This window comes from Sphaeramia orbicularis, chromosome 16 (genome assembly GCF_902148855.1).
Source record: "Sphaeramia orbicularis chromosome 16, fSphaOr1.1, whole genome shotgun sequence".
Lineage (NCBI taxonomy): Eukaryota > Metazoa > Chordata > Actinopteri > Kurtiformes > Apogonidae > Sphaeramia > Sphaeramia orbicularis.
In genome coordinates, this window is record NC_043972.1 from 28755032 (window position 1) to 28777289 (window position 22258).

General features: G+C 36.8%; 2 protein-coding genes across 8 annotated transcripts in view; both read right to left on the bottom strand.

The window, feature by feature from the left end:
- The window catches only part of mtbp (MDM2 binding protein), a 37419-nt gene extending 34550 nt beyond the window's left edge, over nucleotides 1-2869 (bottom strand). Inside the window, exons 1-3 of the mRNA XM_030156972.1 lie at nucleotides 2671-2869; nucleotides 2163-2246; nucleotides 2002-2075 (exon numbers count right to left, since the gene is read on the bottom strand). Of these exons, the coding sequence (XP_030012832.1) occupies nucleotides 2002-2075; nucleotides 2163-2246; nucleotides 2671-2737 (225 nt within the window). The 5' untranslated portion in view covers nucleotides 2738-2869. The remainder of the gene's footprint in view (nucleotides 1-2001; nucleotides 2076-2162; nucleotides 2247-2670) is intronic.
- Nucleotides 2870-4165: 1296 nt separating this feature from the next.
- zfat (zinc finger and AT hook domain containing) lies at nucleotides 4166-21724 on the bottom strand. 7 transcript variants are annotated; one of them, XM_030158560.1, is made up of 24 exons: nucleotides 21536-21724; nucleotides 20311-20469; nucleotides 20033-20185; nucleotides 19818-19943; nucleotides 19466-19570; nucleotides 13155-13298; nucleotides 12989-13062; nucleotides 12838-12908; nucleotides 12619-12708; nucleotides 12337-12485; nucleotides 12098-12189; nucleotides 11839-11987; nucleotides 10780-11755; nucleotides 10053-10179; nucleotides 9723-9955; nucleotides 8976-9057; nucleotides 7902-8021; nucleotides 7255-7428; nucleotides 7061-7149; nucleotides 6587-6725; nucleotides 6150-6256; nucleotides 5902-5989; nucleotides 4571-4677; nucleotides 4166-4484 (listed from the first exon to the last, which is right to left on the bottom strand). In XM_030158560.1, exons 1-24 carry the CDS (start codon nucleotides 21552-21554, stop codon nucleotides 4284-4286), a joined length of 3774 nt encoding a protein of 1257 aa, XP_030014420.1. In that variant the 5' UTR covers nucleotides 21555-21724; the 3' UTR covers nucleotides 4166-4283. The 7 variants fall into 7 exon arrangements, with proteins under 7 accessions (XP_030014420.1, XP_030014419.1, XP_030014421.1 ...); XM_030158559.1 differs by having other exon boundaries at nucleotides 13155-13304; nucleotides 21536-21723; XM_030158561.1 differs by lacking the exon at nucleotides 19466-19570 and having other exon boundaries at nucleotides 21536-21723.
- Nucleotides 21725-22258: the final 534 nt, after the last annotated feature.

A 22258-nucleotide genomic window follows, 5' to 3' on the forward strand; every position in this document is an offset into this window, starting at 1 on the left:
CGCACTCATTCACTTCACGTGGTTACCTCACTGTGGAAGCGTCTCTGTTGAGTTTTGCTCTCATTTTGTGCTTTTTGTAAGTTACTTGCCAAATTTCATTTTCCTAACCATGGGTCCAACCTCTTTTCACCTCTTACATACACGCAAGCAAAGTGTTTCAGCACCTCCCCTCTGGAAAGTGACTGGACTTTGTTGTGCAGCAGGAGATAATACCTGTAAAACCTAATATCACCACAATCTTCAAATGTAGAATTACATTAAAAAAAACTAATGAACTAAAATAAAATAAATTTAAATTAAATACTCATTATTTTTCCAAAGCCACAGGGAGCTGCAGCAGAGGGATGAAAGAGCCACATGTAGCTCTGGAGTCACCCAGTAGTACTCCTTAAAATGCTGTGGTGAGCTGAGAGATGGAGGATCCACCACCAGAATACCTACTACCTGTCCTCCAACATTTTTCTTTTTATTGACAATGACACAGACAACATGCTGAGCTTTTGCTGTATAACTTATGTTTAAGTTAGGAGTGAAATTGGGGTGGTTTTTTGGGGGCTGGAATGGGTTAATGGCATTTCAATTAATTTCAGTGGGGAAAATTGATTTGACATATGAGTGAACTGAGTTATGAGCTCGGCCACGAAACAAATTAAACTCATACCACTGTATATGTATAATGAGAAATAGCAAAATAATGAAAATCAAGATAAAACAGCAGATCTAAAAACATTTACTTACGTACGGATGCATCATTTGTGAATTTAGAGTCAATATTAATCTAATTTTCTGTTAGATAATTTTATTTTTGTTTTTAGTTATCTCTCCTGCTGAGCCTTGGAAACAAAAAAATATTTGTTATATTTGTATAATATAAAATAGGATGCTTCATAGTCTTCCACTTCTGTGTTTTTGAATGAACATATTAAATCATAAAAATTTATGAAGCAACTTATTAATATGATATGACAGATAAATATCACCCAGTACAAGTGGTAAATTGTAATCTTGTTCAGAGTTTTCCCTAAGCTTCGGGGAAGTTTATATATTTGAAGTGCTATTGGGATCATGGGATTAAGAGGGTTGTACTTTATTTAACTTAACACTGCAAATTCCTATAATATTTATATACGCTTGGTAAATGTGATTGTTTATAGTACATTTGCACTGGATTCAATTTTGAACGTGTCGTTTATTATTTTGATCTTCTCTTTTATTGTATATGACCAGATGCTGTATTTATTTGTTAGTAGTGTATGTAAGTTGTTTGTTTGTTCTGTCTTTACCCATCGTTGTAACAATATTCTATGCTGCCGTATCTTGGACAGGTCACTTTTGGAAAAGAGACTTAATATCAGTAAGGATTTCACCTGGCTTATTCAAGGATTTAATAATAATAATTTGACAACAATCAATAAGTATTTAATTAAACATGCAAGTAGTAGATTTTGACAGTACACTCAGATATGAGACTAGAATAAAGGTTTAAAAATGTGGTAATTGATGAGTTACGTGCAATGTCCTGAAAAGAACACTTAGAAAATGAAGCAAAACATCCTTCCTACGATTTAGAGTGACAATAGATGACAGTATAATACATATAGGAAAACTCCAAACAGGTTTTACCTTTTTTAGGCTTAGGTGCTGTGAAAAACATTTGGGTGTTGCACCTAGGTTCTGGTTATTTGCAGCTACCAATGTTTGACCTATATATTGTATAACATTGCATCCCTTCTTTTATGCTGCCTCTGGTGTTGTTGTTACATTAGAGTGTAATAAATTGCAATAATTCAATCTAACAGTCAGGGGTTTACACAGAAAATTAACCATTGTCTGACACAATGTTTGCACGGGAAACACTGGTTACAAATGAATGTAGAATTTCAGCAGAGAATCACAAAACACTGTGATAATCAGACACCTCAAGACACAAAGATAGCATGTACATGTCTCAAGTTTCCTACAGCGTAATGGTAAAGCAGCCATAAATATTACAATGTTTACCTGTGTTATTCCCTGATAAGCCTGAACAGCAAAGTAGCATCTCTGAACAGCTGGGCTTCCACTGAGAGAACAAGCTAAGAGAAAACAAAAAGAGGGACATTAGGAGGTTTAATACAACATTTTCTGTGGTCAAAAAGTTAGATGTTGAGTTTTTATAGTACCTGGAAACACAGAGATCCCTCTCCCTGATTCCTGAGTTGAGATGTCCACAAGTTTGTCATATATCTGCTTTACTGGCCCCAGACCTGTCAGGAAGAACATCTGAACTGTCAGGCTTCACAGATTAGATGTTATACTGTGACGCCTTCTGGTGTAATATAGATTAACCGAACAGAGCAGCCAAAATGTGAAGAAAAGACATGATAAGATCTGCCAGAGGCAAACTTTCAGCCAGGTCACACACTATTTTTACACTGTATTAGAAGCTTTGACAAAGTATAAAAACAGATAAAGTGAGCTGACCTATTTCAGTATCAACAAAAACTGAAATAAAGGTCAAATTGAAGCTTCATCCTCAACACTTTGTCTCTTGCTGAATACTGTTCCCATGTATAAATAAACAAGGTGTGTTTTAGTGTTAGCATTGACATGTTAGTTACTTGTTAGCTGATGTGTAGTAGCGTCGTTGACATTAGCACAGTATCTGAATAAGAGGGGAAAAAAACTTACATTTATTATCATGTAGTAGGTCGTCATCACTTTGGCAAAAACACACAACCAAAACGTACCGGTCCATCTCTGGTTAAATAAGTAAATTCACGTAAAATGCTTCCCCCAGACTGAAATGACGGGAAGTTTTCGCCAACTCTGTTTCGCGCATTGTCAAATTTCCCACCAGTTCTTCTTCTTCGCTTCAAATTAGTTACTTCGTTAATGACCACAAAAAGCGGTACCGCCATCTGCTGGACAGAGGGGTCAATAACAGGTAGCCCCGTTAAAAACACCATAACCTCCGGATTTTACTGTTTACATCAGGGGTGTCAAACATGCGGCCCGGGGGCCAAATGCGGCCCACCAAAGGTTCCAATCCGGCCCAACGGATGAATTTGTAAAATGAAAAAAATTACACTGAGGATATTAACAATCATGGGTGTCAAATTTACATTTATAAACTATCCATGCAATAAATGTGAATAAGCTGAACAAATATGAACAACCTGAAATGTTTTAAGAAAAAATAGTTAAACTTTTAACAAAATAATAGATTCACTGTGATCTGCAAATTGTATTAATAAGCTGAGAAATATTATTGTAGAAATGGTTCTTATTTTAGTTCCAAACTCTGAAATTTTAACAATATTATACTCGTTACAAAATGTTTGTGTAACACTGTGTGTAATGTGCATGTATAAATGATAAGTTGAGGCATAATATTGTTAAAATTGCACATGGTTGTTCAGGTCATTCATATTTTCATAATGCAATTTGACTTTTTTCACACTAAAACAAAGTGGAAACATTTAGATTATTAGGTAAAGGTTATTATGCCTATTACTGCACTAGTCCGGCCCACTTGAGATCACATTGGGCTGTATGTGGCCCCTGAACTAAAATGAGTTTGACACTCCTGGGTTAGATGTACATGTTTCTCTAATTACACCAATATATATTAATTTGGCTGTACATCCTAACTAATATGTTGTGGATTTAACTTCAGTGTGAGTTACAGGGATTTTAAAATGTACCTTTAAGAAGGAATAAAATGTCTATTAAATCTCTACATTGTACAGAACAAATGCTCTTAATATTTTGGCAACACAACAAAAGCTCTAAGTAACTAGCCCCCAGTGGTCAATAAAAAGCTATATCTTTAGACTTTATTCAAAATGTCACTATCTGCCACAGTTCTGTTTGAATAATTCTTTTATGTGGTGTGATAAAGGAGGTGAGAAGTAAATAAGTGCTATGTAAATGTTGTGAATGATATAAACAAACAAATCTATCTAATAGAAAGTAATGCAAACAAGAGTAATGAGTAGCCAGTAAACATTTTGAGGTTCATAAAAAAGAAAAAAAAAAATCAGATTCTTTATTAAATAAATGGCCACTGTAGTGCATCAAACACTGCAGTATAAGGACTTCATCAAAATACTGTATACTCTATGACAAAAGTGTAAGTTCATGAAACATGATCAAACTACACAACACTGCTAATACAGTTTTCAGTCTAAAGGTAGTGCACAATTGATACAACACGCCAGATTCTTATTTTATTGCTTCTTTGTAGGCTTTTGTAGAATGGTCGACTATTCATCACATCTGTTGGTGAAATGTTTGCACTACTAGTTGATTTCCACAGTCTGTTCCTGGACGTAGACTATGTAGTGGTGTGTGTTGTCTCCCTGAGTGAGGACCGTCAGAGCCTCCAAGCCTCCTGCCTCTTCCACCACCATCACCTGGTCGGCAGCAAGACCCTCCTCTGTGTTAACAACCATCAGCTGGTCGTCACAGTTACCGACTTCCTGCTCATCAGCCACCTGCAACTTCAACCACATATCACACATTGTGTTTTAACCATTCACACAGTTCTGAATCGGTGACGCCAAGTTATTTATGTAATGTCGTTTACCTGCTCTACTACAGCAACAGTGCCTGGAGCCATGGCAACCATGGGGGTGACAGCATCGTGCGTTTCTGAGCTGAATTCAGTGATTTGCTGCAGAATATTAACTGCTGCTACAGATAAGCAAACACAAAAACATTTTTTAAGAAGTTGTACATTTAAGAGTGCAAAAATGATTTAAGTCTGTGTGAGCTCAACTGCAGAATCTGAAAATGAACATACACACTCTTGTAATAATGTTCAGGATATATATATATATATATATATATATATATATATATATATATATATATATATATATATATATATATATACACACATACATATACACACATATACATATATATACATATATATATATATATATATATATATATATATATATATATATATATATATACACACACACACACACACACATACATATATCTCACACATATAAACTAAGCACTCGGAGAGCGCAGACCTCCGCCAAGGCAGATCAGTCTCCCCATCACCACCAAAATGTAATCATTTGTTCCTTGTGCCAGTATCAACATTTCCTGAAAATTTCATCCAAATCTGTCCATAGCTTTTTGAGTTGTTTTGCTACCAGACAAACAAACAAACAAACAAACAAACAGACAGACAGACAGACAAACCCAGATGAAAACATTACCTCCGCAGTTTCTTGGCGGAGGTAAATATTACAAAAAGCACAAATGACTATTAAGGAAAAGTTGTAAGCAGAGATGAGATTAAAGATGAAAGCTGGGATTTATGCAGAGAGTGACTATTAATCAATATGTCTGAATAGAAGATTAAGATTTATCAGACCACCTCAGATCAGACCACTCAAACCCAAGATATCCACTCTGCTCTCTCTCAATACTGTCAGAGACTTCATAGAAAATATTCAATAATATTAGGGAATTTACACTATCAGCTCACGGAGATACATGTATTCCCAGATTAAGCTAATTAGCCAAATGATAAAATATGTTTTCATCAATGGCCAAATAATTCAGTTTGGAATCTTATGCCATTAGTTTATATGTCTTTGTTTCAACTCAGTCCTTATTCTAATCACAAAGATGATAACCAGTCTCCAAAGTAACTCAATCAAGGGACAAGGTTAAGCAGGTACTTAACAGAAAACACAGCCACAAGATTACAACTAGAATAAACATATTATTGAGTGAATGGTCCCACATTCTCTCCTATTTTCAACTGATGAGGCCCAAGAGATGGTGAAGTGGATTTCTTTCCTGCTCTTTTAAGGGTAAAAAATACATGTTACTTCTGCTCCTGCTTGATTCAGGTATGTAGTGTATGAATGTCACTGCTGCTGCTGTTACCATTATCCTGCAGGGCTGCTACAGGTGCCTCTGTCAGCTGCTCCTCATCATCCACTGGTACAAACTGTGCCTCTACTGCCTCTCTCTCCTGCATATTTGACAGATTACATGAATCAGAAATATTGCCTCATAATGGTCCAGACAAAAAGCATAAGTGTAAAACTTAGGTATATATATATATATATATATATATATATATATATATATATATATATATATATATATATATATAGTGCTGTGTTGTGTACCTCCCAGGTGATTTCCACCACATTCAGTTGGTGTTTGTTCTTCAGGTGGCGGTTCAGCTCCCACTTGGTGCCATAAACAAATTCACATACTGGACACTTCAGAACACCTGAACACAAGCAGACACATACATAAGGTGACGTGTTTTAACTATATTTCTGAATTCATCTGACAGTCAGTTTTATCAAAGCAATGCCACCTGCATGGCTAAACACATGATTAATAGGAGAAATTATACTCTACTTAGTCACTGTTCATATCAGTATATACCATTATTTAAAGCTGTCAGGTACTTGTGGGCCCAAAGTCATATTAGAAGGACTCGGCACCTCACAGACAAAGTAAATCATGATTCTTAATAACACTGCTTTGTTTTCACCACACGAATGTCCTACTGCACAACGCCCTACACAAAAAGTGGTAAAAACAGACAGCAGACCTTGATGTTTCAGAGCATCCGGGTTGGGTAGCCCAGGTCCAGCATTCTCATATTTCTGATCTGGATGTTTCCTGTTGTAATGGCGCTTAAGGGGACCGGCAATGTTACAGGAGTAGCGGCAGTGAGCACAGCGAAAAGGCTACACAGACATAAATACACAAAAACAAGTTCAGGAAAATGAAATGTGTATCTGTAAGACAACACTTGATTTGGACAACAATAGACTGTTTTGATTTTGGTTCAGAATGTGGCAGAACAATTGGAAATGGAAGGTACAGTTGCTTCTTTTATACAGAAGAAAAACAGAATGGAAAATCAATTGAGTCACACAGATAAGGTTAAAAAAAAAAAAAAAAACTAAACAGAGAAACCATAAAAATGAAAAATGACTTAAAACTCAAATGATTCAGTAATTTTCAACCACAGCAGTGTAGCTTATTTTTTTGTATATTCTTGAAGGCTTGAAGCTCTGACCTTAAATTCGGTGTGCTGCTCCATGTGTCTGAGCAAAGACGGTTTAGAAACTGAGGTGAAGTCACACTCTGAACACTGAAACCGTTTCCCTGGTTCAACAAAATGTCAACATATTCATTGTAATTGCTGTTTACTACATCTGATTCATAATGGTAATAAATATAGTAATTTAAAAAGAAGTTAAAAATGCATACCTTCATCAGTGTGACTTAGTCTGTGGCTTTTTAGCGTGACTTTAGATTTAAACTTTTTACCGCACAGATCACAGAGGTGGCATCGCTCTGTTCTGTGTCGGTTCATGTGAGTCTTCAGGTTGCTCTTCCTGCGACCAGCATAGTCACACAGATTGCAGAGGTATGGTTTGACCCCTATTGGCACAGAACAAACATTAGTTTTAAAGAGCACGTCATAAACAGCTGCAAATATGTGACCATAAAATGAAGTTTAAATCTGATGTTAGGGTTCAGTATCTTGCTGCTTACATATGCCTAGATTGTCTTTACAGTCAGAGTGCTGAGCTGGATTAGAACCATCAAGTGACAAAAGGCAGGAAAACAACAGTGTATCTGAGTCTTCCTGCTAATTGGCTTCATTCAAGGAGTTTTAACGAGAACCTGGTATAAATGTTGAGCTGACAGCTATCTGAGCATCCAGACAGATGTGAGTTCAAGGCAAACAGCTCATTAAGGTAACCACGGAAGAGTGGGGATGACAGACGTCCTCAAGGCCAATACTTGTGTTTATCACGTACTTAAACATATTTATTTCCTGTGCAGACATATTGGCAGTCTCTCAGTATCTTTTATTGCGTATTTGTGCTGAAAGGACAAAGATCTAACACCTTGGTGAGCCCAGATGTGCTGCTGAAAGTCCCTGCTGTTCTTCAGGAAGTAGGAGTCGCAGTAGGGGCACTTCTCTGCCTGTTTCACCATCAGTCCTTTACTTTGTATAGGGGCTGCATCTGTCCCATACACACATATGCAAAAACATACCATGAGATTACAGAGTTGGGAAAAAAAAAGTTACAACCTTCAGTAGCTGAAAAATGAGCCAACCTTGAGTAACCCTAACTGCAGCTTAAAGGAGTGATATTTTGCTTTTTTAAATGGAATTATGCATTTTAAAACATTTCCCCATGGTCTACATAAACTGTAAATGCTATGCTTGTGTCTGAATTCTTCATTAATTCAACTCCACAGGTCCATTTTCAACCCTATTTCTGAGTAATGACACCAGAAAGGTCGTTTTGAGCACTGGCCCTTTAAATGCAATTGAGCCACTTCACACCCCACCCCCTCCAGGTTGTTGACCATGCTTTCTGTCCCATTCAGCCACTTGTGTTTGTTAATACAACCAATGGAACATTTTAAGTAATCACTCTAAGTTTGGACATATTTTCAGTTTTTCCTACGAACGCTACTGCTGGTAAACAATTATGGCGTACTTGAAGAAATGTTCGTTGGAAGTCTTGACCTTATATGTGCAAATGTCATGACATGACTAGTTCTAAAACATAACCAATTAAGCAGGAACTAAAACAGATTGTAGAAATCCACTCGATTTTTGCTGGAATCAATATAAAGATAGTTTTGAAGCACCTGGAGGGTTCAAATTCAATTTTTTGAACTATTAGGGTCCCCAAATACACAAATAAATGTACCAAAGACTAATAAAAGTTGGTTTAGCAAAATATGACCCCTTTAAGCGATGTTACTTTAATTCAGATTGAGTGAGGGGAATGGATTGAGAATACATGGTGCACAACACAGGAACGGGATGACATAGGTGTCCACCATGACAGAGAGTAAAGCGCTGTTTTTAGCAAAATGTAATTCAGATCACTGCCTTTATGTAAAATCAAGAATCTAATGTTAAAAACAAACAAATGATGATGTGTGCATTTAAACATTACTACCTGGATGAGTTGTTCTGAGGTGCTGTTTGTATTTATTCTCTGGGTAGCTGTTATCACAAAGAGGACAGTACACACTCTTCCCCTGTAAAACACAGTGAGAAAAAAAACATCACATACTGCAGAATCTAATGTCAATTTTTATAAGATAGTTTTTTTTTGTTCAGACTCACACTAGTAACATTCTGAATTATAATTTTTATCCCAATATGAATATTCTGGTCATTTTTCAAACCAAATACATTAATTTAACATACAGAACACATAGTGAATTAATCCATTTATATGTTGAACTAGCGCGCTGACACATAGGGATACACAGCTTCTAGATGTGGTAGTTTTCATGCTGTTGTGTATTTGTGCATGCTGTACCGCATTTGTCCAGCAGTCACCGCCAAAGCATTGTGGATACAGCAATGTAATTGTGAGACTATTGTATTCCAAAATTACTATTATCTCCCTAAATACTGGTCCTATCGACTTGCCGCTTTTGGTAGTCTGTTCCTTGACCAAAGATACATACAAAAGTACATAAAGATGCCAAAGTGCAGCAGTCAACTCTTTCTAGATTTTGTGTGAATCCCCAGACACACATACACACACGCACGCACGCACACACACACAGAAATCACTTGGCTTTTATAATATAGATGAAGCAGTCAGGAAAAGGAGGATGTTGTAGCAAACTCAAATAATGTGTTTTTATATCTAAAACCTTTCCAACATGTAGGTCATCCTGGCAATGGTTACCTGGCCTTGGTGCTTCCTCAGATGTGCCTGTAGTTTGTATTTGTCAGGGGTGGTGTATTTACAGTCAGGATTAGGACACAGCAGCAGAAAGCCGCTGTGTTTCTGGATCAGATGCCGCTTTAAGGAGCTCTTGGTGATGGATGAGTAGTTGCACTGTGAACAGTACTGCAGGTGCTCCTTGGTGTGCGTACGTATGTGGACATTATAGTGGACTTTGTACCAGAACAGTTTACCTGTGGAGCAGAAAGACTTACATTAAAACACACAGGACACCAGGTTAGGAGTAAATAAAATAACAGAGTGCCGGTTTATTCTGATTTATTATCTCACCACAATATTGACATTCCAGGTCTCCATGAATTTTCCTGAGTCGTTCGTACGTCTCCATAGTGAGGCGAGTCTTCTGAAGAGCTGAGACCACCTGCTGAAACGCACTCTGATGTGGAACCTCTGAGTCCTGCAGACAGAAAACAAAAAATAAAGTCAAAAAGGGAGTCCATTTTACTATTCATCCCTTGATTGAGATGGGGGAAGAAAACCATCAGTGGAAACAGGAAAGAATCACCAATCACTTCCAAATTTGCACTTCAATGAGTATTTTATTTTCTGTAACATAATGCTTGTTTCATTTGATCTTTTTTTTGATTCTCTTCAAACTGTCTGAGTTGGTGGTTGGTTGCAGCACAATGCACATTGTAGCCACCTAAAATGGAATGGGCTTCAACTCTTCCAAGATGGGGACATGACTGTATTTTTGTGGGAATGGGATACTGAACAGCTGTAAAAGCAACCACAGCTAAAGAGGAAAGGGAGTTCAAAATCAATTTAGCTTCAAATATAAACACCCCTTAATAATAATAATAATAATAATAATAATAATAATAATAATAATAATAATAATAGCCACATTCATAGCATCAAATAAAGAAATATTAAAAAATAAATAAAAATGATGAAGTTGAATTCATATGTGCAGAAAATTAGCAATAAAACCAACTCAAACTAATAAAAGATTGACGGGTGCAAAAATCACTGACATCACCTGTAATTACTTTACCTTTCCTGAAAGTGCAGTTTGATTATCTTCCACTCCAGGGCCAGATGAGGATGGTAAATCCTGACTCAAATGGGATAAGTTTGTGATTCCAGATGATGAATCTGTGTTTGTAGCTGCACATGTGTTTTCTGTCGAGGGTGTCGCTGTACTTTCTTCAGTTCTATCATTTTTTTCAGTGGGATGTGTGTGAACAGTCTCTGAGCATGAAACTGTTGGAGTGTTCTCCTCGTGTTCTCCAGTGTTTTCGGTCATGTCACTTGTGATTTCCTGTGAATTCTCCCCAGCTGTCGAATGTAAACAATCAGAAGTGGCAGCTTGTTCTTCCTCCTGTCTGTCAGTGGGTGGGGAGGCTTCTAAATAAGTTGTTTGCTGAACTTCCTTTTGGCAGCTTTGTGGTGTAGGGTCATCAGCCTCCCTCTCCATCACCTGCATTGATTCCACACCATTTTGAGTTTGCTCTTCCTGTTTCTCTTCACTTGTAACTCCTGTTTTTTGTTCCACTTCACCTCTCAACTCCTGTCGTTGATTTCCTCCATCCTCCTCCCTCATCGGCTCATCTGGACATCCCTGTTCTGTCCTGCTCTGGTCTTTTGTCGCCCTCTCTGCATCCCCTCCCTCATCCTCCCCCCACATGCCTCCCCCTGGTTGTATCAGATGGTAGCTGCTATTGATACAGTCTGTAAAGGACTGCTCTTGATCCATCTCGGGGTGCAAGTCCGTCAGGTGACTCTTCAGTTTGTGACAGCTGACAAACTTTCCTTCACATACATGGCAAACATATAGGAAGAAGTGTTTGCTGACGTGAGTGGTAAGAGCAGTCACATTGGTTGCAGCGTAGTCGCATAGCAAACAGGCGAAGGGGCGTTGAGGGCCATGGACCAGCAGGTGCCGCTCTCTCTCCAGCCGGTTCTTAAATCGTCTGTTGCAGGTGGGGCAGTGGTACAGGAGCTGCCTGAAGCCCTGACGAGTCTTTAACCTAGAAAGGATGAAGACATTATAAGAGAGAGTGGGGTAGCGAGAGAGTTAGTGAAAAAAAAAAAAAACTATCACAGATCGAACCTCAGCTGTTGGTAGCTCTGATTGACTGCAGGGTCTTTCAGGTTATGCTGTTTCTCCATGTGTTTCAGCAAGTTCTTTACATCTGAGTACTTTTTCTGACAGAAGCTGCAATGCTGCTTCACCTTTAAATGGACTCGCTCTATATGAACCTGCATAACCAGAAACACACGAATCAAATACAACACTAATTCCACAGAAATACAACTTCATACAATAAAGAAAACCATGAATAATAACAGTAATAGAGTTGAAATGATACCTTGAGATGTCCTGGGCTGAGACAGTTGAACGAACAGTGCTGACAGCTGAACTTCTCTCCAGTGTGCTTCCTCAGATGAACATTTAGGTTTGCTTAGAGGAAAAAACATCAAGTATTTACTGAAACTGAAAATATATTGTAATTCCACATAACATTAATGCATTAAATCTGCTTTACATAGTTAAAGTTGGTTGAAATCACAGCAATAGTTTCCAGTGTGCCAATGAGTATGGATTTACCCTTAATGGTTGATGCATAGTCACAATGAGGACACTGAAATGGTTTCTCCTGGGTGTGCGTCCTGAGGTGTGCAATTAGCGAGTGTCTGAACTTGAAGATCTTATTACAGAACTCACAGGTAAAGATCTTCAACTGGCTCTGAAGTAAACTGGAAAAGTAACAGTGTTAAGTTTACCAAAATGTATGTGGTGAGATACTGCAGAGTCTCTTTGCTCTTCGTTAAACAGCAAAGGTTATTATTTATGCAGTAATTATAATGGTTTGATGTTTGTATATAATACCTGGCAGCAACTTGTTTGATAGAATATTCCTGAAAGCCTCTGCTCACTGGTGCCGTTGGTGTTGTAGATACTGTGGAGGCCTGGTCAGAACTGAGAATGGAAATAAAATGATTAAGTCAATAAGTAACATTCATTGTTTACATATTTTTTCTTCTATGTTTTGATTTTAGATGTAACTTGGTACTTGATTTAGTATCAGATTTTCAGTACAAAGCCGACCTTGTCTCCTGGTTTGTTTTGGAGTTATCAGGTTCAGCAGCAGCTCCACTTTCACAGTCCTCTGGGTGACTCTGAAAATAAATATTTGAATGATTTATTTCTCTGATATTTGGTAAACAGAGCTTTTTTTATGCTGTATTATCAGGCTTACCTGAAGGGGAGCCTGAATGTCTGCAGACCCCATTTCAGCTGAGGTGTCCTCTACTGGGATCATTTTAGAAACGCCTGTTGAATTAAAGATAACACATCATGAATGTAGTAGACAAACAATGATTGGACAACATGCAACATGAGCCCAAAAACAGTCAAAGGCTGACCTGGGAGTGTTTCATCTTCAGTCAGAACAACCCTGACAACTGACTTTTTGTTCACGGTTGATGGGCCTCCTTCTTTGGAAAGGCGATTTCTGTCATCGGACTGGGTTCGACTTCTTTTACTGGTTTTCAGGGATCTGCAGCTGCCTGTACCTACAAGCAGACAGCAGAGAGGAGTTTAAGCAATTAAACCAGAAAACTAATGGCAGCTGATCAACACCAGATGCTGGGGTGGTGATCCACATCCAATTACCTACATGAGAAACGCTATTTAAACATGATGCTTAACATACATGAAAGATTAAAGAAAAACACAGGTATATGAAATAATTTATCCTACATTTTTCAGTCATATTAAAATACAGGATTGATCAAAATGTATTCCTCCTTCACATAGGAGGCGGTTCAATCAAATGAGTGTTTGTTAATCTCAAAGCAGCACAATGGAATACATTGGTCCAAAGCCTTTGGGTTAGAGGGTATGAAGTTGATACATTACTTGGGGACTTAACTGCACATCACATTAATGCTGGGGCCCAAGCCTCACATCTAAGAGAATCAATATGAATGGAACAGTTACGTGAATCTGAACAGCTTTGAATGAACTAAAATGAAATGTAAACAACTGCACCATTAGATTATGCTTCTGTGTCACATTCCAGGATATATTTAGCATCATGGTATGGTCATGTAACACTACTTCATATCATACAGAAAAATTAGAATAGGGTGGGTTTTTTTTTAATAGTTGAATGTTACTCTCAAACATTTTCAAAAAAGTGCAACAATAACTAAATTCTCTAAATTATACTCTGTCACACACTGTCTATGAATGTACTTATTTATTATTTATAATTGAAAATAGTACATAGTCTCACATGAATTATGGGTCACAGTCATGAATACAAAAATAATCTGTCTACTCAAGCTCAAATCATTTTAAAACAAGATTCCTAAAAACAGTGTTACATTTTACACTCACAAAATATCCCACAAGTGAGGAATTTACAGTACAAGGGGGAAAAACATGCTATAAAACATACTGACCTGAAAAGAGCAGTTTTTGTTACTTATACTTTGCTAGCAGAGGCTGTTGATTCTTTTAAAGTGACATTGGTAAAAGTGAAATAAACAGAAACCAGAACAGAAACCAATTTATAAAGTACTAATCCATCCCATAGTGTATTTCACATATACAGTATTTTTTACATTAGTGATGCCCAGCTCAGTTTAACCACATACTGGACCTTGGTGGACATCTTGCCATCATCATCTTCGACTGCATCTGATGTCATCATGTTATTCCATCCTCCATCTACTTTTCTTCTTCATTTATCTAATGGCGACAAAGCCTTGTGGAACTTCCTGTAACTGGTTCGAAAGTGCAGATTTTTCATAAAGTGTTTTAACACTGCATATGAATCAAGCCATGGTTCAGTGCAATCCAGACCCAGACAATCTCAATGGCTGACTGGCTACATGTTCCACACCCTGGTCCAGGAGAGGTTTCACACCTGCAAATTTGATTTGAATCAAATTGCCAAATCTGGTGTAGCGGTGTGGAAGCATTCTAAGTGTACTTACTGGCATACTGATTCAACTTCATCTGCAGCTCATGTGTGAGAAGGATCTTGTATCTGAGCTTACCCACTACATTTTTCAAGGCTTTTTTGGCACGACATTCTCTCATTCGCACATTAACCAGCTGCCGCTGCAGCTTCTCGATTTGATCCTGTGCTTGGAGCCACTTCTGTCGGAGTGTTTCATAGTCTGGACAGGAGTAGTCATGATCCTGTGCAACAAAAATAAAAGGGAGTGAATAAGAAGTTGGAACTGTAAACATTTTTCATCAATTATGTAGAGCATATTTTTGGAAGACTTGACATTGACAAGAAAACAGAGAGGATTAAGGAGACTGTTGTAAAACAGCTGCAACATTGGGATTACACTTGATATTAACAAAATTAAAGAGACTTATTTAGTAAAGTACCAGTTTTTTTTGTTCTTTTTCCTGATTATTATGCAGCTCTGAAGATATTTTCTGCATCTGCAAGCACTGTGCTGGCAGTTCTTGCACTGGGGTGGTCTGTGGGTTTACTGTGGTTGTTGGTTTAGCTGGCCTCTGAAACAAGAAGCATTCTGAATTATTTACACAATTAATTTACTCCATTACAAAAAGTAAACATAGATGCACACAATGTAAAAAATATATCCAAGTATGAAAAGTATGTAGAAAAAAATGTATTAAAATCTCTAAAATCTCTAAACATTCAAATGATGAAAGATCTTTTCTTATATTCACTGGTACCTTCTGAAGATGCTCTGGGAGGTTTGGAAACACAGTTGGTACAACTCCTTTTCTTATCCTGACTGTCTGACCAGTTCTATCAAAATCTGCAGCTTCAAAGTGGGTGCTGCAAACCAGATCCCACCGTGATGGCTGCCATCCCTCCCTCCTATGCATGGCCACACACCACTGTCTGCGCAGCGCTTCATCTTTGGGAAACCTTTGTGAGAGAACATAAGTACATAAGTACTGACCTAACAGCCGTAACCATATGATTAGCAAATATCATATTACAGTGTGCAAGGATTTGTGGTGTATGAACAAGACACTACATGTACACATTGTAGACACTAATGGAACAGTAAAGCCTAGTCTACAAATGCTGCAGTGGATGTACTGCATATTTACTATGGCCACTGAAAATGTCCAATGAGATTTGAATATGTATTTCATAGATCACACTAAGCCTTTTCCAAACTGTACTGTTAGTCATGAATTGAGTTACTCTAATAAGATCTTTGTGTAGAAGTTCAACTGAACAGATACAATTTTAATGAACCCGTGGGCACCACACTGCCCAGCAAAATTATGAGTTTATTACAGTGAATATGTCAAATATGCCATCTTTAATAAAACAGAGACTATGATGATCAAATCAGCTGCAAAAGTCAGATTTTGGTAGCAAAGAGAAGGTTAAGGGAAAGTACTTTTAAGCATTAATTATTGTCCACCTGTTAGTTCTATAAAATCACATATCAATAAAGCCTTAATACTGTCTAAAACCCACTTTCAAACTTGGAAAATTCTTTTTATTTTTCACTTTTATTTATTTATTTTTACATAAAATGGCCTACTTAGCTGCTTTAAAAAATAACTATCTGCAGGTCTGACAGTGAATGGAATTTTTTTATTTATATCTTGCTGTACTTTTTTGGCTGTGGGTTAACTTGAATGTTCCTGGGATGTCAATTATTATAGACAACACTCCTTTACATGAGTTTTCTCACATACAGTTCATTAATATTTTATTCTCACAGCAGAAAATAAAATCTATCTATAGTTAATGAGTAGCCTATTGTCTGTGCTCAGTGGTGGAGAATCCCAGCTCCAACAAGTAAAAGTCCTGCCATGTATTGGTTCTACCTGTTCACTTAACACAGGTGACTCCACTAATTATCCCATCCCATCTACCTGGATGAGTTGTGCTCATCAAAATGGGCTGGTTCAGTGAATGTTTAGAATAAATACATGGCAGGAAAATTACTTTATGGAGCTGGGATTCTCCACCACTGTCTGCTCTCCCTTTTCTTTAGTCATAATTAATTTATGTGGTGTACTCTGTGAACTCTGGACGGTAAACTTCACTGACAGCATCAACCAGCCTACATACCTCAACAGCCGATTCGGAGGCTAACTTCAGCGTCACACCGAGAGTGTAGACCAATTTCGTACATAAAATATGCACAAAACATAAAATACTACACGCCATTATTACAATGAAGTGATTCAGTGGATAATATACTTACACATGGAAGGTAATTCCAGCTGATTTAGAGTCCTTGGATCGTTTTATACGACATGTAGCTGCCGCACATTCCACAACCATTGTAACTGTAGTCCCCAAGCAAGATGGTGACGGCGCGGTGTGACGTACTGGAGTCTTGTAAGTACATGTGACTGTGAGGACGCGCTCTGATTGGACACTTCGGATCTTTAACGAGTTGCACCCGTGCGCCACAAAACAAATCCATATCTCTCCAAAAAACAAAAAACTAATAATAAATGCCTTAGAGAATTGATCCAAAGGGATACAATTTGTAAGCCAACTTCTATCTTTTTCTGGAGTAATTTATATTCTGATGTGGAATGGGAAAAAGTATGGTTATTACCAAGGAAGTTTTTTATTTCGAATAAGGTGAGAGAGGTATCTTTAAAACTGTTACACAGGTGTTACTCAGTTAATTCAGCTTTAGTTAAGTATAAGATCAATGTTGACCCTCTTTGTTCATTTTGTCATAATTCGGATGAAACATTAACTCATTTGTTTTGGGAGTGTGCATTCTGTCAAATTTTTTGGTGTGATATCAATCTTTTTTAAATAGAAAGCTGGATATTTCTTTTAACTTCAAAATTGAAGATATTTGATTTGGTTTCTTTATTACTGATCTGCCTGTTCAGAAATTGTTTATTCTTAATCTCATTTCCTTATTACCCAAATTTCATACATATGCCAGCAAATTTGCCAATCAGAAACCCAGCTTTGTGGTTTTTAAATCTTACTTAGAATCCTACCTAGACACACTTAAATTTTGCACTAACCCTAAAGCTGTGAAGACTAAAGCCTTATGTGACGAATTTAAGTTGTAATTTTTTTTATTTTTTAAATTTATTTTTATTTTATTATTATTATTTTTTCTCTTCTTGTTTATTCCTTTACTTTTATTTATTTAATTTACTTACCTATATACAGGGTGGGGAAGCAAAATTTACAATATTTTGAGGCAGGGATTGAAAGACAGTGTATGACCAATTAGTTTATTGAAAGTCATGAGAATTTATTTGCCACAAGAAAATTTCCATAATAGAAAATGTTTTTATTCTATGTGTCCTCCTTCTTTCTCAATAACTGCCTTCACATGCTTCCTGAAACTTGCGGAAGTGTTCCTCAAATATTCGGGTGACAACTTCTCCCATTCTTCTTTAATAGTATCTTCCAGACTTTCTCGTAATAGTTTTGCTCATAGTCATTCTCTTCTTTACATTATAAACAGTCTTTATGGACACTCCAACTATTTTTGAAATCTCCTTTGGTGTGACGAGTGCATTCAGCAAATCACACACTCTTTGATGTTTGCTTTCCTGATTACTCATATGGGCAAAAGTTTCTGAAAAGGTATGGATAATAGTGTTAGGTATGATTATGACATCAGTGTGTTTGGTTTCAAAGCAATTGACGTAGTGCCTGCTGAGAAAAAACAACTAAATGTTCATTGTAAATTTTGCTTCCCCACCCTGTATGTATTTATATTTAATTTCTTCCTGCCTTACCTCGAGCACTATGTTTTCTCCATGCCATGTTCTGTTCTATGTGTATATGGTATTATGTAAGTAAAGTATGAGAAAAAAAAAAAAAATCATATCACTCCAATTTTTTTTAAATACATTAAAAATAAATGAAGCTTTTGCAATGACTGTTCTTAGTTCCAATGCATTTGTTTCCAGTGTGCACATTCAGTTATCATTTAAGAATATCTAGACTACATAATGTGTAAAATACACACGAATGCCAACATGTCATAACATATTTTGAACGTCCAATATTGAATACATTATAAACTTAACATTACTACAGAGTAAAATCTATATTCACAAATGCAAAGTAAGGAAAATAATCCCTAATTTGATGGAATTTCTAAATAACATTTCAGACAGTACTAGAAAAGTGATATCGTTTATATTTATTCAGCAAGGTTTTTTGATGTGTCATTTCTGGATGTAAGGGTGGAGAACGCTGTCTAATCCCTTACTTTTTTCAAATAGATCATGAATAGTTGTCTTAAATTTATATCACTGAGACAAAATGGTCCAAATACTTTATATATTAAACCATTTAATTCATGCATTTGCACAAATAAAGTCACAATGAGGATGCAGGTATTTCTTACAACCATCCTTACTAAGAGTGCCTTTTAGAAGTTTTAAATCCACAGGATCCAGTCAAAATAGCCTAAAAGATATCCTCATTATCACATTGAACTCTACTAGTGATACATTATACAGTTGTTGCAGGTATTTTTTTTGCCATTATGCATGTTCTATGTGCAAAATTCATATTATTAAACTATTCTCTGTTGCACCACTACATAAACCTATCTAAATACAACATTTACTTAAGGAACATTCACTATTTATGAAAGAAAGGTGGCTAAATAGTATATATCTCTGATAACTTTTATTACATTGACAGTACCCGTGTTCCTTTTGGTAAAAATACATTTGATGAAAAGCTACTGCCTCAATGACTTACCTTTTTCTCTCGTAAGTCCTGGCCCTGCTGGGTTTTGAAAAGACTCAGCTGCACCAGGATCGACATTCCCTGAACTTTTAGGTCGTGCGCCACCACTTATCCTACCTGAATACAAATTTAAAGATCATGTCTACTACAATAACTTAAAATCAAATCAATCAAGCAAAGTAAGAGCACAATTTCTGCCTCTATATTTTATATTACCTAGTGTAAATCATCTCCTCCCCAGTATTTGGAGTTAATATGGAGTTTTTTTGAAATGTGTAATGCAGCACTATTTTAGCATTAGTACGTCAGCCCCCACTGGCTATTCTTCGTATTCGTTTTTGACTTTTTCATTTTAACTCCTCACCATTCTCCTCTTCTTCCTCTTCCTCCACTTCTTTCAAACAGATGTGCTTGAGAATTTGTCGTCTGTTGCTGAAGGATCGATGGCATTCTCTACATTCCAGTCCCAATATCTCTTCATGATTTTCAACTAGAAATAAATGAGAAAAAACATTTGTGTTAAATTGACAAAAACAGAAAAGGTATGAAACATTCCACTGTAGGGGTCTACTGAACTACCTTGTTGCTCTGCCTCCATGTTCTTGCTCTCATCTTCTTTCTGGGTGTTTTCTTTTGAAAGATCAGTGGATTCGGTCTTGCCTTCTGCCCAGTCTGTGCGTACCTTTTTTGTGGAGCCTTTTGGTCTTCCTCGTTTCCGCTTAACTGGGCTCTCTGTGGGCAATAAAGGCAGCAAAGGGGATAAAAGGCTAAAACACAGTTATTTCATATTTTACTTCTTTTCACATATTTTGTTGTGGTAGATTTGGTCTAACTGCTCTTTTTATGATTGAACTGACCTGTGGGTGTTTCTGCAGGATCTCCTGCAAGTGGCTGAAGTGTAATGATAATGTCATCTGCAGGTTCTTGCTGAGGGTGCAGCAAGGAGCAATGAGCCAACAACTGAGTGCGACTGGGAGAGAAGAGGTTGCACAGCCGACACATAAACACTGAACCGGCTGGACAGACAAGAAAAGGAAAGGCGGTCAATGAAAGAGAGAGAGGGAGAAAGAATTTTGAAGTATGAGTCATTTCAGTGTTATCATTATGTTCAAGCTCTTCTAGTTTCAAAATTGGCATTTATACTCTACCCATCTGTAACATCACATGAACACAGCAGCATACCCAACTTGTGTCATCACAGTGCAGCTAAATTTTAATTTTACACCAGATATAAAAGGGGGTATAAAGAGTTATCCCTTTTCTGTTATTCAATTCATGTTTTCCGTTATTTTTTTTCCTTTGCATGATTTGCATTTGCAAAACATATGCCGTATTACAATGTAATTGAGGGCTCAGCCTTCAACTGAAAAATTGACTGGAAATTTGGTTTAAGATGTTTCAGAATACAACTTTTCTCCTCCCAAACCTCAAGTAACTCAAAAGAATAACTCCTCAATAAACTGCAACATTAATACTAACGTTCGTCTATGAAAGGGGCCATTAAACATGACTGAGTTTCATATTATAATACTTCTGGGCTGATAGCTCAGATGTAACTTTTTAAATTTTTGCTTGCAGGTTGTTTGATGTAATGAAGCAGTGCTATAATAATGTGGATATGAGTTTAAAACTGAAGAGCTAATAATGACAACACCGACACAATTTTCAGAGCTGGCGAAGGCTTTTACAATTAGACTTAAATCCGGTGTTTTTGACATCACACCACACAATTTTCTGTGGCAAAAAAATATATATATACAACCTGATTTTACGGTGCATTACAGCTTGAGAGTTAATGATAACTTCAGAACTAGAGCATCATCACAGCGTGAAGATGCTGTTTATCTTAATACTGATCCTCTGCGTTTACAAAATGCTATACCCTTCTGCGAACTAAACCCTCTACATTACATGTACATGTGCCTCACAAAAATACCGTATACAATGTATACAGAGTGGAAGGAGAATGTAAAGATCTAGGCACCCCTTCACAACATAATACGTGTGTTTATTTTGGTTTGGGCCAAAGCTAACATGAAGCCCCGACAAACATATTCGAATTGAGCGACTTCAACTTCTTACCTGCTATTTGTCCTGCCATTTTGTAACGCCATTAAACAACAAAATATAATTAATTTAACAATGCATTTAAACTATAGCAGAAATGGATTTCAAGCTTAAATTAAGAGCTAAAGCTTTATTTTAGACCAAGTACTTAAAAAATTTCTGTCGAATCTGCGACACAAGTCCTTCCAAGCAGCGGAAATAGACCGGATGTGGTGACACTGAAGCAGACAGCGCCCTCTGTGGCAGGGAGACTTTACTGCAGCTGAACAGAGAACACAATTTTGCACGTGACAGAAATTGGCAATATTATTTTGTGTTTTGCGATGTTTCTTTTTTCCCTATCATGTCAGATTTGTGTACAGTACGCACGTTTGTATGCCATAAAATTGCATTTGGCAGGAATAATCCCATTTGCTTTTATATTTTGGTGATGCAAGAAATTCTGCTCATTTACATATTTAGGTTGGTAGGTTTCTTATAATTAATGAAAGAAAACAGTATTTGGTGCAAAGTGTTGTATGGTAGCTTGTTACGTTTAATGTTAATGTTAGCAAATTCTACAGAATTTTATGTTTGAACTTCATTACAATATCAATGTAAAATGATAGTTGGTTTTATAAAATGTGTCTTTTCATTAGGAAGCATGGAAATGGAAGCAACAATATTAGATTTGAACAGATGAAAACAATATAACTGTAAAATTGATGATTACTATTAAAACATTGGAAGAATTAAAAG